General features: G+C 34.7%; 2 protein-coding genes across 2 annotated transcripts; both read right to left on the bottom strand.

The window, feature by feature from the left end:
• Positions 1 to 1834: 1834 nt before the first annotated feature.
• LOC126024741 (trace amine-associated receptor 4-like) lies at positions 1835 to 2932 on the bottom strand. The gene has a single exon (XM_049785204.1). It carries the CDS (start codon positions 2876 to 2878, stop codon positions 1835 to 1837), a length of 1044 nt encoding a protein of 347 aa, XP_049641161.1. The 5' UTR covers positions 2879 to 2932.
• A 5363-nt stretch (positions 2933 to 8295) lies between these two features.
• On the bottom strand, positions 8296 to 9341 carry LOC126024742 (trace amine-associated receptor 4-like). Its single transcript, XM_049785205.1, is given in 2 exon segments — positions 8296 to 8514; positions 8517 to 9341. Coding segments are annotated over 2 exon segments (1044 nt in total).
• Positions 9342 to 14428: the final 5087 nt, after the last annotated feature.

Here is a 14428-nt window from a genome sequence, read left to right as displayed (position 1 = left end):
CCCAAAAATGCACATGAACTATGCTCCACATCACTAATCATCAGGGAGATGCAAATCAAAACAACTATGAGGTACCATCTCACACCACAGAGATTGGCACACATCACAAAGAATGAGAACAAACAGTGCTGGCGGGGATATGGAGAGAAAGGAACTCTTATCCATTGCTGGTTGGAATGCCGTCTAGTCCAACTTTTATGGAAAGCGATATGAAGATTCCTCCAAAAACTGGAAAGTGAGCTTCCATATGATCCAGCTATACCACTCTTAGGGAACACAAAAATACAATGCAAAAATCCCTTCCTCAGACCAAACATTCTAAAGCATTTTTAGGCATAATGAAAAAAGAAAGGAAGACTTAACCTATATCCATAAAACTTCCTTCTACAAAGACAAACTTTTTATTATGAATCATGTGAGTTTTTGAGCTGTTGGGTCATTTTCTAGTTGATTCCTCTGCTGGTCCTATCTCCAGTTCCCCATAAAATTATTTATGTGAATTTGAGTAATCCTTCCTCAATGTCCACAACAATTACTCATCCAGTGTATTGTTTAAATTTTTTTATTTTATTTACTATTTTTTCTTTTTTGGTTTTTGGGTCACATCCAGTAGCGCTCAGGGGTTACTTCTGGCAGGCTGTGGGACCATATAGGATGCTGTGATTTATACCACCATCCTTCTGCATGCAAGGCAAATGCCCTACCTCCATGCTATCTCTCCGGTCCCCCTATTGTTTAAACTTTTAATGCAAAAATAATATTATATGGAGTGATGGGTGGAGAGATGGATACTAGAAATATATTTTCTAATTTTCTTAACCCAACTCTGATACAAATCAGTAGTCAGACAAGAGAAATAGGAAATAATTGAGAGGACATAGAAAATGTTGAATGTGTTAAGTATGAGCCAGGGGTAGAATATCAAAAAAGTTACTGGTAGTAAAAACATGTAAAAAAAAAAAACATGTAAAAAACAGGTACTGAAATCAGGGTGAAAGAAACTTAGCAGAATACTTGACTTTTACTCTTTATTTTGCAGGAGACAAATTAACAGATTTTAACAATCAAAACCATACACGGATAAAAGAAAAAAATTATATTGTTGGTGGAGAACAAATTACTTGCAAAAACAAAATGCTCCTGTTAAGGATGAACATCAATGTAAATCATAAATTGTGTTAGGTATGTTTGGGGGTGTGTAAAAAGAAAACAAAGAAAAGCCAAAAGAACACAGAAAAGGTGCATTCATTTAGGAAGTAAATATAACTATAAACTTCTGGGAAAAGAAAACAAGATCTTACTGTCAATGCAGTACTCATCTAGGTGGACAATATGCATAAAATTTAGCCAAAGATATTATCAACAGTGAACAAACTGAATATATATGTAGGTATATACTGAGAAAATAATATGTTTTTAAATTTTACTTATTCTTCTTATCTAATGAGACATTCCAATTTATCAAGATATATTGAAACTAATGATAACAATTCAAGGAAAGATTTAGGATTTAGTCTAAGAGTCTAAGGATCATTAAATTTTCACTACCAATGTGCATAAGAAAAAAATACAATTATGGTTTAAGTCAAAGAAAAAAAATTAATTTTTAGAAATTCAGGAAAAAACAGACTGTGAAAAAATATTTTCAGATTCACATACATGGCTTACTTTCCAGATTAAGTTTACCATAAAAATAGGTCTATTTCTTCTGTAAATATATATTATAATAATGAGAAGAATATCATTATCTAGTAAAATATCATGCCTACACTTGGTGAGAAAGTTCATCCAGAAAACAGTTAAAGTAAGAAATTCAAGTAACAGGAAACACTGACTAAGCATGGGCAGGAAATAAACTTAGTGTGGAAGAATCAGGGCGAAATATCATTCCCGTGATAATCATCCTCAAAGCCTTGCGAAACCAAGGATAAAACATGCCATATATAATGGGATTGAATGTAGAATTGAAATAACCCAGCCAGAGGAAGGCATTGTATAAGTCTTCAGGCGTTGAAAAATTAACAAAAGGGTCTGTGATTGTCATGAGGAAAAAAGGCAGCCAGCACAACACAAACACTCCCATGACTATGCTGAGAGTCTTCGTGGCTTTGCTTTCTTTCTTGGATGAAGCCTTCATTTTACTCTCTGACCCAGCCTGTTTTACTGCAGGACCTGTGCCAATTTGCTTAGCATGCTTTCTGGCTACTGTGAAAATATGTATATAAATCCCCACCATAATAGTCCCAGGAAGAAAGAAAGCTATGACTGAGGCTAACACCCCCCATAATTTGTTAAATACCAACATGCACAATCCTGTGCAGCTAATAGCTGCAACAAAGTCTTCAGCACCAATTAAGTTTAATTCTGAGAACACCAAACCATAAGCAAAAACGAGTGGAACAGACCAACTGATAAACAGAAAGACCTCTATAACAGGGATGGTGATTTTGGTAACATAATGCAAAGGGTCACACACAGCATAGTAGCGGTCCACTGAGATGAAGCACAGGTGGAAAATGGAGGTGGTACAGAGCATCATGTCAAAACTGCTGTGTAGTTTGCAAAAGAGGTCTCCAAAGTACCAGCAGGACTCAATGGACCTGATCATACTGAAGGGCATGACTATGCAGCTCAGCAAGAAGTCAGTGGTGGCCATGGAGAGGATCAGGAAGTTGGTTGGGGAGTGGAGCTGCTTGAAGTGGGAAATAGAAACAATCACAAATATGTTGCCCAGCATAGTCAACATAATAGCACCTATCATCACAAAGTACATCGTACTGACACTCAACAAAGACCTCTTATTCCTTGGGCAAGAATTGTTCACCAAAGCAAAACAAAACTCTACTTCTGGGGGATTCCATTGGTCAGGTGAATTCATTGGCTCTGTCTTGTGAGCACAATGATAGTTTGACAGAAATATTGTGCTCCTTTCCTTTCTGCAAATGAAAAAGGAAATTTAAGAAAACTTGTTTGACATCACTCAATCGCATTCATCTGCTACATAGAAATTTAGTCTGAATTTCATAATGACAATGTGGACTTCTTCCAAAACTTTTGTGATTGGGACTTATTTGGGACCTATTTAAATACAGATAATAATAATAATCCGAGGACTAAGAGTTTTTGTTCTTCATTGCTTGTTAAAAACCTTCATGATCTTAGCATAAGGAATTTCCCTTAATTAGAAAGGAACTAAAGATAAGTTTCCCAAATTCTAATTAAAACAAGTTTTTTTTTTTAATTTTATTTTTATTTTTGGGTCACATCGGCAGTGCTCAGGGGTTACTCCTGGCTCAATGCTCAGAAATCACTCCTGACAGACCCGGTGGACCATATGGGATGCGGGGATTCAAACTACCATCCTTCTGCATGCAAGGCAAACACCCTACCTCCATGCAATCTCTCTGGCCCCAACAGTTTTTTTTAAAAGTTTGTTTGTTTGTTTGTTTGGGTCACACCTGGCAGCACTCAGGGTCTATTTTTAGCTCTGCACTCAAAAATCACTCTTGGCAAGCACAGGGGATCATATGTCAGAATTCGAACCACCATCCTTCCTGATCTTCTGCATGCAAGGCAATCGCCCTACATCTCTTGCTATATTTCTGGACCCCTAATTAACACAGTTTAAACAATCTAAATAAACCCAAGTAAATATTTTCTTGAAGTTACCAACATTATCTTTTACAACACATGTGCATTTCTTAAAGATTTCTTGGTCCAATAAAATTATTTAGTACATAGCATAGAAAAAAAAGAGTCTGAGAAGTGTGTCTTTAAAAAATATGTGCGTACTTGCAAATACTTTTAACCCTACTATTTGCTTATTTTGTTGGGTGAGAAGCACACCCAGCATCGTTTAGGACTTATTCCTTGCAATGTGCTCAATCACTTCTGGCAGAGCTCAGGGGATTTTATATGGTGCTGCAGCTAGAACCCAGGCCTGTCAAGTGCAATGCAAGTACCCTACCTAAAATTTTGTCTCTCAGATCCTAATGCTCTTAATCAGAACATAATATTAAATTAATAAAATATTTCTCTCATAAACATTTTTTAGAACTATGAGCAGTATGTGCTTAATTAAAGAAGCCTATAGTTTTGTACATAAGTAATTTGGAATAATGGGGAAATACCTCCAGTGTTAGTATCTGTAAATCTCCTGTGGTATCTCTCTACCATTAGTAGCTGCATTTATGAACTGAAGAAGTAGCAGGGTAGCTTCCCTGGCACACTGCTGACCAGTGTTCTATCCAGAGAACCCGTGATGGTCACCCTAGCGATTCTTCTAGGAGAGAGCACAGGCCAGCCATAAGCCCTGAATGTTGCTTGGTGTTGCCCTTTAAACAAAGCAAAACAACAAAAGCATTACATTTATAAATTAAAATTCTGGCTGATTTGGTCTCCTTCTGAGATTTCAATTTTGCAACAAACTGGAAATATAACATTCACATAATATAAATTTGTATAAATTATTCTATTGCCCTTAAAGATGGGAAATAAAGGGACTGACTCTCAGACAGTATATCATGGGCTTAATTTGTTTTCTAGTATTAAAAACTACATAGAAACTCTGATGACCAATGTCAAGAATTTGTGATATATAAAACAAAGATGAAAGATGGACTTTTACATGAGCCAATGCTCTTTTCCTCACTAAAATAAACAAACATTTTTTTTGTTATAGATATTACAATTCAGTTCTCAGAACAGTATATTTTCTTATATACATTTAATTAAATATAATGCCATTAATTTGAACTTGGGAAACAAAGACCTAGAAAAGTAGAATTTAAAAAGACAAGGATTTACTCGATCTGGTTATCTCTCTTTATATCTGAAGTTCTAATATACTGAATATAATAAAATTCCAAACTCATATACATATTAATTAATAGATTAATTAATTTTATATTGTTTCTTAACTTCTATTTTTGAAGAATTTTTAAATCTTTTAACATTGTTTTTCTTCAATCATTAATAATTCTTTAAAATAAATAACAATACAAAATTATACATTACAGTGCTTTAAAGATAAAGCATTATACATATTAAGTAATATGCTCTTCAATAATTCATAATAAAATTTCATTTGAAAGTACAAACATTTAATGAGTAGTTACATTTGTTGTCCTAGAGTTGTCAAGACGATTTCATTTATTATGATTTAAGCAATGGTTCTACAAAACATTTTAAAATAAATTACAGATTCTGTTTCTGGTGCATGGCTACAAATGTCAATGAATATTTTAAACTTTAATATTATTAAATTATTAATATAATAAATAAATTAAATATTAATACACAAGAAAGATAGAGGCACTTATTTGTTTAAATACATGCATGGATTATGACAATAGCGTCAAAGATAATGAACTACACACCTATATTATCAACCTTCCAACAATTACAAAACAAGAAAGCAAATGCGTATATGACTGCCTTTCCCTTAATTTTCAAAAGTGATTATTATCAAAATAAAATGCATCTTTTATTTACAACTTGAAAGTTTCACAGAAAAGAAGTTTCTTTCCTTTGAAAATCTATCACAGTAAAGGAACATTTTTAATAAAATGAAGTTGAACTTTATATTAAGTTACACATTTACATCTGCTAGGACTTTTCAGCTTCATACCTATAAAATTTCAAAAAGAGACAAAACTAATGACAGTACTTCAAACTACCATCAATCACAAATATACATTAATTTTTTGTCAAAAGATAAAAAATCCTTCACTTGCTTTTTTGAAACAACCAAGTATTGCATTACACTTTTAATTTTAATTTAGTTGTTCTTCATTGGAAATTATTACAAAATAAAAAAGCACAAATATCATGAAATCAAATTTTTTATTTTATTTTATTTTTTTTTTGTGGTGTTTGAGTCACCCCGGCAGTGCTCAGGGTAAACTCCTGGCTCCATGCTCAGAAATTGCTCCTGGCAGGCACGGGGGACCACATGGGAAGCCAAATTCGAACTGATGACATTCTGCATGAAAGGCAAACGCCTTACATCCATGCTATCTCTCCGGCCCTGAAATCAAATTTTTAGTGAAAATATTCTTTCTAATTTTAAGGAACATTTTTGGGAAATCCATTCTTCAAATATTAGAAATCAAATTTAATTAATCAACTTGTAAATACAACATGTATTTCCTTCAATTAAGAGGAGGGTATTTTGCAAGATTAGTAATTCATTCTAAATAAGCTGGAAAGCCAGGAGTGGTCAAAACATGGACTTATTTGAACATACGGTTTGTACTGATGATAATCTGGATCACTTTTAACTTGAAAAATATTCATGAAATTATTGCTGTGATAGCTTTCTCACTTAAAGTAAGTTAGACATTAAGAGAAATTATATGAGAGTTCTTTTTTAAAAAAGATCTGCTCTAGGCTTTCCAATAATTTGCTATTATTAGTGTAGTTATTTTAATGATTCAAATTTAATTCATGTCTCTATATCATATAGACATATCTCATATATATTTTTAGAGTATCTACCAAAATTAATTTGGATAAAATATTAGAAAACTTAAAGTTCAAAATTTTGAAAAGTTCTATCTCTCCTGTGCCAAGATTTCTGAGCATAAAAAGAAACAGTAATGTCTATATCTCACCTCCCTGTGGATTTCCCTGCAGAAAAGATACTAGGGCCTATGTTCTTATAGGGGCCTCTTCACTTCTGTGCTGCCATGAGTATTTATACAGAAAATGCACCTCTTGAGGCTGTATTACACTTGTTGGAGTTTGGATGGGTGTGTCTGCTAACAACCTTCAGTTGTTAAGTCACCAGAGATTTGGCTCTGGGAGCATGGGTCAGTTTTGTACTTTTTTCCCTGAGAGCAGAGAGCTAAAGTGGACAAACCAGCTCTATAATAGTATGTCAGTCATGGAGAAAAGAATGAGGGGAAGAAGAACAGGGAATCAAAGAAGGGATAAAATGCAGTTAAAAGTTAGCAACTATCGGGCCGGAGAGATAGCACAGCGGCGTTTGCCTTGCAAGCAGTCGATCCAGGACCAAAGGTGGTTGGTTTGAATCCTGGTGTCCCATATGGTCCCCCGTGCCTGCCAGGAGCTATTTCTGAGCAGACAGCCAGGAGTAACCCCTGAGCACTGCCGGGTGTGACCCCCCCCCCAAAAAAAAGTTAGCAACTATCCCTCTACACATTGCCAAATGTGAAAAGTTTTCAATTAGGGGTTCCTTTGAAAGTGAAAGCTGGACTCATTTTCTATCTTTTCCTTTTGCTTCCAGGCTCTTTCGATCATTGACATTTATTTATGCTAATTTTCTTACCTCCACTAAATTTCCCTTACTACTGTTTCTTAAAGACCAAAATCTTCTTCAGAATATAGTGAAGCTCACACTCAGTATAGATGCATTGCTTGTCGGGGTCACATATTTTTGGAGGGCAACAGGAAACCCCCAAATGAGAAAAGGTAGGATTGCACCTGGACATGCCTCTTGTTGACAAGGCAGTGGACCTGCTGGAGAGCTATACCAGGGTTATTTAAACAAATTTTCTATAGCGATCACAGCCAGAGATGCTCCACCCCAAGGTTCCTCTCTGAGGCTTTGGTGCTCAGTTTAGTGTGAGGACACACCTGGCAGTTCTGAAGTCGGGACAGCACTTTTTTTGGTGTTTATGCCATACCCGGTGATGCTTAGGGGTTACTCATGGCTATGCGCTCAGAAATTGCTCCTGGCCTGGGAGACCATATGGGATGCCGGGGATCGAACTGCAGCCTGTCCTAGGCTAGCATGCCCAAGGAAGATGCCTTACACCCTGTGCTATGCTGGCCCCTAAAATAAATTTTTTAACTACTTTAGCCTTCCACTACATTTCCAAGTTTATGACATTAATTGCTCTATAATTCAGATTCCAGTTTGCACAAACTTTCTGTTTATTTCAATAATGTGGAACATTTTGAATAAAGTCAGTTAAGCAGGATTGTCAATTAATATGTCAATTAACTATATTTCCTCTCTATGTTTATTTTAAAAAGTTTCACTCTTGTTAAAACCAAAGAAACAAACCATTAAGTTGCTCTCTTTTTTGATTTATTTCAGAGCAGAAGGTTATAGGAGAATTCTTTTTATTGAAAACCTGCTTCATACATCCAGAAATGGATTACTCTCATAGGCTTGATTTACAATGGATGTATAATCTACTGATTCTACTTACATATTTATTATATATCTAGATGTTGTCCCTTTCTAGTAAATTAACATTCCTACCTTTTACTGCGAAAACACCTCCAAATTTTTCTTAAAGTAAAATCCTTTGGGAACAGAGAACACTAAGTATGGACAGGAAATAGATTTAGTGTGGAAGAATCGGGGCGAAATATCATTCCCATGATAATCATCCTCAAAGCCTTGCGAAACCAAGGATAAAACATGCCATATATAATGGGATTGAAAGTGGAATTGAAATAAGCTAGCCAGATGAAGACATTGTACAAATACTCAGGTGTCAAAAAATTAACAAAAGGGTCTGTGATTGTCATGAGAAAAAAAAAGACAGCCAACACAACAGAAACACTCCCATGACTATGCTGAGAGTTTTTGTGGCTTTGTTTTCTTTCTTAGAAGAGGTATTTATTATACTATCAGACCCACCCTGTTTTAATGCAGGTCCTATGCCAATTTTCTTAGCATGCTTTTTGGCTACTGTGAAAATATGTATATAAATCCCCACCATAATAGTCCCAGGAAGAAAGAAGGCTATAACTGAGCCCAGTACACCCCACAGTTTGTTAAATACCAGCATACATAAACCTTTGCAATCAATGGTTGCAATAAAATCTTCAGCGCCAATTAAGTTTAATTCTGAGAACACCAAACCATAAGCAAAAACGAGTGGAACAGACCAACTGATAAACAGAAAGACCTCTATAACAGGGATGGTGATTTTGGTAACATAATGCAAAGGGTCACACACAGCATAGTAGCGGTCCACTGAGATGAAGCACAGGTGGAAAATGGAGGTGGTACAGAGCACCATGCCAAAACTGCTGTGTAGTTTGCAAAAGAGGTCTCCAAAGTACCAGCAGGACTCAATGGACCTGATCATACTGAAGGGCATGACTATGCAGCTCAGCAAGAAGTCAGTGGTGGCCATGGAGAGGATCAGGATGTTGGTTGGGGAGTGGAGCTGCTTGAAGTGGGAAATAGAAACAATCACAAATATGTTGCCCAGCATAGTCAACATAATAGCACCTATCATCACAAAGTACATAGTACTGACACTCAACAAAGACCTCTCATTCCTTGGGCAAGAATTGTTCACCAAAGCAAGGTAAAACCCTACTTCTGGGGGTTTCCATTGATCAGGTGAGTTCATTGTGTTTGTGAGTCCAATGAGTGTTTTCAAAAATAGTGTGCTCCTCTACTTTCTGAAAAGGAAAAAGGAAAAGTAAGTAAGCTTATTTCGGTATCATGCAGTCTCGTTAAGCAGGTACTTTCTGATTTATTCTGATTTTCTTGAAGTAGACAATGTAGACTTCCCAAACTTAACGTGATTGAGCATCACTGGGGACCTTTATGGATCATGCTTTTGGAGTAGAAATTATAAGTGTATTTTTCTTTAGCAGTTTTTAGGTTTTTCCAATGCTGTTAGTCTAAGAACTAATCCTAAGGGACTAAAGATCAGTTACCCGACATAAATAAAGACTAAAAATAAACACTAAAATAAATAAACACTAAATAAACACTAAAAATGCAGGTTTAAACTGCACTATCTTTTAGCTTGTATCATTTAGCTCAGACTTTTATAACAGGTGGTCAGTTCACTGTCCCTCAGACCTTTCGAGTTATAATCTATATTTTGAAAAATTTTTATGCACTCTGCACGTATTTTAATTTAAAGTTAAAATTAAAGAAAACAGGGGCCAGACACATAGCATGGAAGTAGGGTGTTTGCCCTATATGCAGAAGGACTGTGGTTCGAATCCCAGAATTCCACATGGTTCTTGAGCCTGCCAGGGGAGATTTCTGAGCATAGAGCTAGAAGTAACCCCTGAGCACTGCCGGGTGTGACCCAAAAAACAAACAAACAAAAATTAAAGGGAACAAATACAATATTTAATATGAAGAACAAATAAAGTTAAATCAACAAACTCATAGTATTTCAATGGAAACTATGGGTCTGCTTTTGAGGGCCACACTTTGAGGACCCCTTCCAGAAACTAAGAGGAGTAGTGAAGAGAAAGACAAAAGGAGATAAATCAGAGAGTGCAGCATACATCCCACACATGCGAGCTGGTGGTTAGGGATGAGTTGGCCGCTCTAAACAGGACAGGCAAGACAGGCAGTGACTGAAAAAAATACCTCAAGAATTTGTAGGTCCAAAATGACTGTAACATAGTACTTAGGGAATAGTCAGTATCTGAAAACTGTTTTTTTTTTTCAAATATAGTTGTGGGTATTTGCAAATATTGTAATTAATAAAATATCTTTTAATGTTGACAATTTGGGAGACTTAGAACACTATATGCAAAACTAAATAACTATTAAAGTTTCAATGGGGTTAGAGCAGATGAGCTCTTGTCTTGCATGCAACCAGCTGGTATTAAATCCCATCCCAGCAGCCCATGTTTTACCCAGAGCTTCACCAGAACTGATTCCTGAGCACAGTGTCATAATAAACCCTAAACACCTCAGAATATGATACAAAAGTAAACAAATAAATAAAATCTAGTTGGATGTTTATAAATTGAGATCTAGTCTCTAATTTTCTTTTGGTATTTAGCTTATCAGTAACAGTTTATTTACAAATGGAAATTCTTTTTAAAATAGCCATCTCCACATATTTCAATTGTTAAATTTGCAACATCCTGGAAATAGAAGCATGTTATTTGTTTAAACAGTCACAAAGTATCAATTTCTATGTTTTTGTTATTTCCTTAAAATGTGGAAACAATTAGACTGATTCACTCAGAGAATGTAAAACTGTATTTGCAAATCTGATGATCATACAAGCATTTCTGAGATATAATGCCAAATTGGATAAGTGGATTTTGCCTGTGAATAGATATAAATAGATATTTTTAGGGGAAATGAAAAAATGCATACACTAATCAGATTTATTTGAAAAGAATATCAATGAAAATATTGCTTCTATTTTTTGAAGGGAATACGAGGACTACTCAGAGCTAACTCCTAACTCATGTGTCACTCCTGGGAGGAGTCTCAGGACCATGTGGATGCTGGAAATTGAATCCTCCGAGGCCAGAGGAAAGTTCTAGTTCCCAAACACTACTGTTTTGAAAATTAAATTTATAGTATCTGATACTATGTATTACAGCTATATTTTCAGTATTTAAATCTTAACATAACACATTCTGTCTCCTGTGAAATAACAATTCTAATTCTCATACCATTATATTTTCTTCCAGATAACTTTGTACCAATTAAATGTCATTAAATTATATAAATTTAGAAATGATAATATAAGGAGAACATAATTTAAGAAAGTCAAAAACATACTTAAACTTTTTATAAACTGGTGACTATCAATTCTGGAATACAATATGAATTATATTTTTACTTCACTCTTTGGTTCCTTAGTTTGAAGAAACTGGATATAATAAAATTTGAAATACCTAAATATCTTCTGTAGTGAGTCAGCTTTATAATGTCTTCTAGTTTCATTCTTTGTGAAATTTTAAGTGTTGATTCAACATTAAAACCTTTATAAAGACTGGGGCTGGCGAGATAGCATGGAGGTAAGGCATTTGCCTTCCATGCAGGAGGACAGTGGTTCGAATCCCGGTATCCCATATGATCCCCCGTGCCTGCCAGAGGCGATTTCTGAACATAGAGCCAGAAGTAACCCCTGAGCGTGCCAGGTGTGACCCAAAATACAAAAACAAACAAACAAAAAGCCTTTATAAAGATAACTGACAATTATTAGAAATTGCTATGTTTTTGTACTGAATCATAGACAAAACACTTCATATAAATAATGTCTTCACCAATTTTTATTAACTTTTAAAGCTTTAAACTTCATTTTAAAAGCAATCATTGTATTGATTGTAATAAATACATTACAACATATAAGTTGTAAATGATTCACTTACTTGAATATATCATATGCTTTTAAATAATGGTTAAGTACGTTATTGAAATATGTAAGCTTTTATACAGCATATTTATACAAAAGTAAGATAGTTCCTTGTAACTTTAAGGGAAAATTATATGCATTAGATTTTTGTGTTAGATGTCAAAAATCATATTAACCCACTTGTATAAAAGTATGTATTTTCTTTACGTAAGAAAAGAGATATTTTGCAATAACTAAGATGGGAAAATCAGTAAAGGTCATATCATACCAACTACCAGACAAAATTCTTGTTGTTTTGCTGTTTAGCGTGTGATTCAAACACTATTTGAGATTATCTCTGAGAAATAGTGATTTTGCTTAATTATTTTGACAATAATTTATTGTTGACTATGAGAAATTATCTATGAATTATATTTTAGAAAGATATGTTCTAAACTTTACTATCATTCCATTTAATAATTTTAGCTGTTTTAATTTAATGATCCAGATTTACTTATAGACCCATATTTTTTTTTCAATTTCAACAGGTAAAAAATAAAACATATACATCTAGTATGGTTTTTTCCTTTTAAAATGTTCTTATGAATTTGCTAGGATTTATATGGTCAATAGGAAATTTAAACTTCAAATAAATGAAAAGTAAATTTTTTTCCTGTCCCAAGGTTTTTCACCATATGTAAAAGCATTGTATTATATGTCTCACCTCATTGTGGATTTCCTTACAAAAAGTATAAGACAGGTATTCTTATTTATAGGCTTTTTACTTCTGTGCAGTCATCAATATTTATACATGAAATGTAACCCATGAGGCTCATATTTGGGGCTACTACAAGCCACCAGAGATTTAATTCTGGGAAGATAGATCATTTTAGTGCCTTGAGATTTTTCCCTTGAGATTAAAGAGCTAAAATGGACAAACTAGCCCTACTAGGTCAATTATGGAGGAAAGAATGAGAAAAGGAAAAAACAAAGGGTCAAAGAGAGAAAACTTAGTTCAACGTTAACAAATGTTCCCCTTATTTATTGCCAAAGTGTAGGGTATTCATTGAAATGTAGGGTGTTTGTTTACCTCTAATAAAAAAAAGCTGGAATAATTTTCTATCTAACTTTTCTTTTTTTGTATGTACAATGCATGTACATTGCCATTGATTTAACCTACCCTGTTTCTGAAAAGATGTGGGGTCTCACAGTTAGCTTTGAGCTCACATCTATTTTACATGCATGATTCTTCAGGAGTTACACATTTTCCTTGGACACCAGGAAACCCCAATGACATAGAAACTGAGATTGTAGCCAGATATGTGGGGTGGATTTAAGAAAGTAATTCATCACCATATTTTACTTTATATTGACCATATGCTGTTGTTATCCCCATGTTCTTAAAGAAAATTGTTACATAGGTGGAGTGCTCCACCCCAAGGCTCCTACCAGAAGATTGGTGTCCAATTTAATGCTGTTTTCAGGACCATCAGGACTCGCCTTGAATCCTGAATTGGTGTCAGGGTTTAAAACTGTGTTTTAAAGTGGGATTTAAAGAGGGATCAAACTCAGAATCTTGCATTTGCTAGGCATGTGATATGCTCTATCACTTAAGGCTTAAGTTTTAAGCTTTCTCCTAGGCCATGCAACCATTTTATTCTATACATTTAAAAAATAATATTTCAACCCAAACAAAAAAGCAATAAAAGCCATATTTCAAAATAAAGGGAAAATGAGAACTTCCATCATATGTGACTCTTTTGAACCAAAATTCCACACTTAATGAAGTTTCAAGCAATTTCCAGTGGCACTTTTAAAATATCCAGGCAACAAAATCATCACATTATCCATTAATGTGGAGATCCTCTAAACTTGAGTATTTATAAAAACAGATGCTTGCCTTGCAAGCATTCGATCCAGGACCAAAGGTGGTTGTCCCATATGGCCCCCGTGCCTGCCAGGAGCTATTTCTGAGCAGCCAGCCAGGACTAACCCCTGAGTACTGCCAGGTGTGGCCCCCCAAAAAATATTTAAAAGAAAAAAGCATTGATGAGATTTTCCAAAGTACAGGGAAATTGCTCTGTAGTCAGGCTGATGCCACATCCTGCTAATGGAGAAATTACAGTCGGAAGAAACAGAAAGTCATTTGAAACATAAACCACAAAAAAATCACAAATATAAAAAAATAAAATTGTATATAATCATAATCATTTATAATCAACTGTTTCCTCCTTGGTTGATATTTGGAGTAAATTAGAAAATATCTTGCAAAAATATTATTTGCAATAGTGACTAATTATTATCCCAATATCAATACTAACTTGAAGGGACTACTATTGATTGTAAAATTATGACCTCCATTGATCTGTAATCACAAGAATCTTCCT

Source organism: Suncus etruscus, chromosome 12, assembly GCF_024139225.1.
Source record: "Suncus etruscus isolate mSunEtr1 chromosome 12, mSunEtr1.pri.cur, whole genome shotgun sequence".
In the NCBI taxonomy this organism is placed as follows: domain Eukaryota; kingdom Metazoa; phylum Chordata; class Mammalia; order Eulipotyphla; family Soricidae; genus Suncus; species Suncus etruscus.
This window is presented reverse-complemented; position numbering and strand designations above follow the sequence as displayed.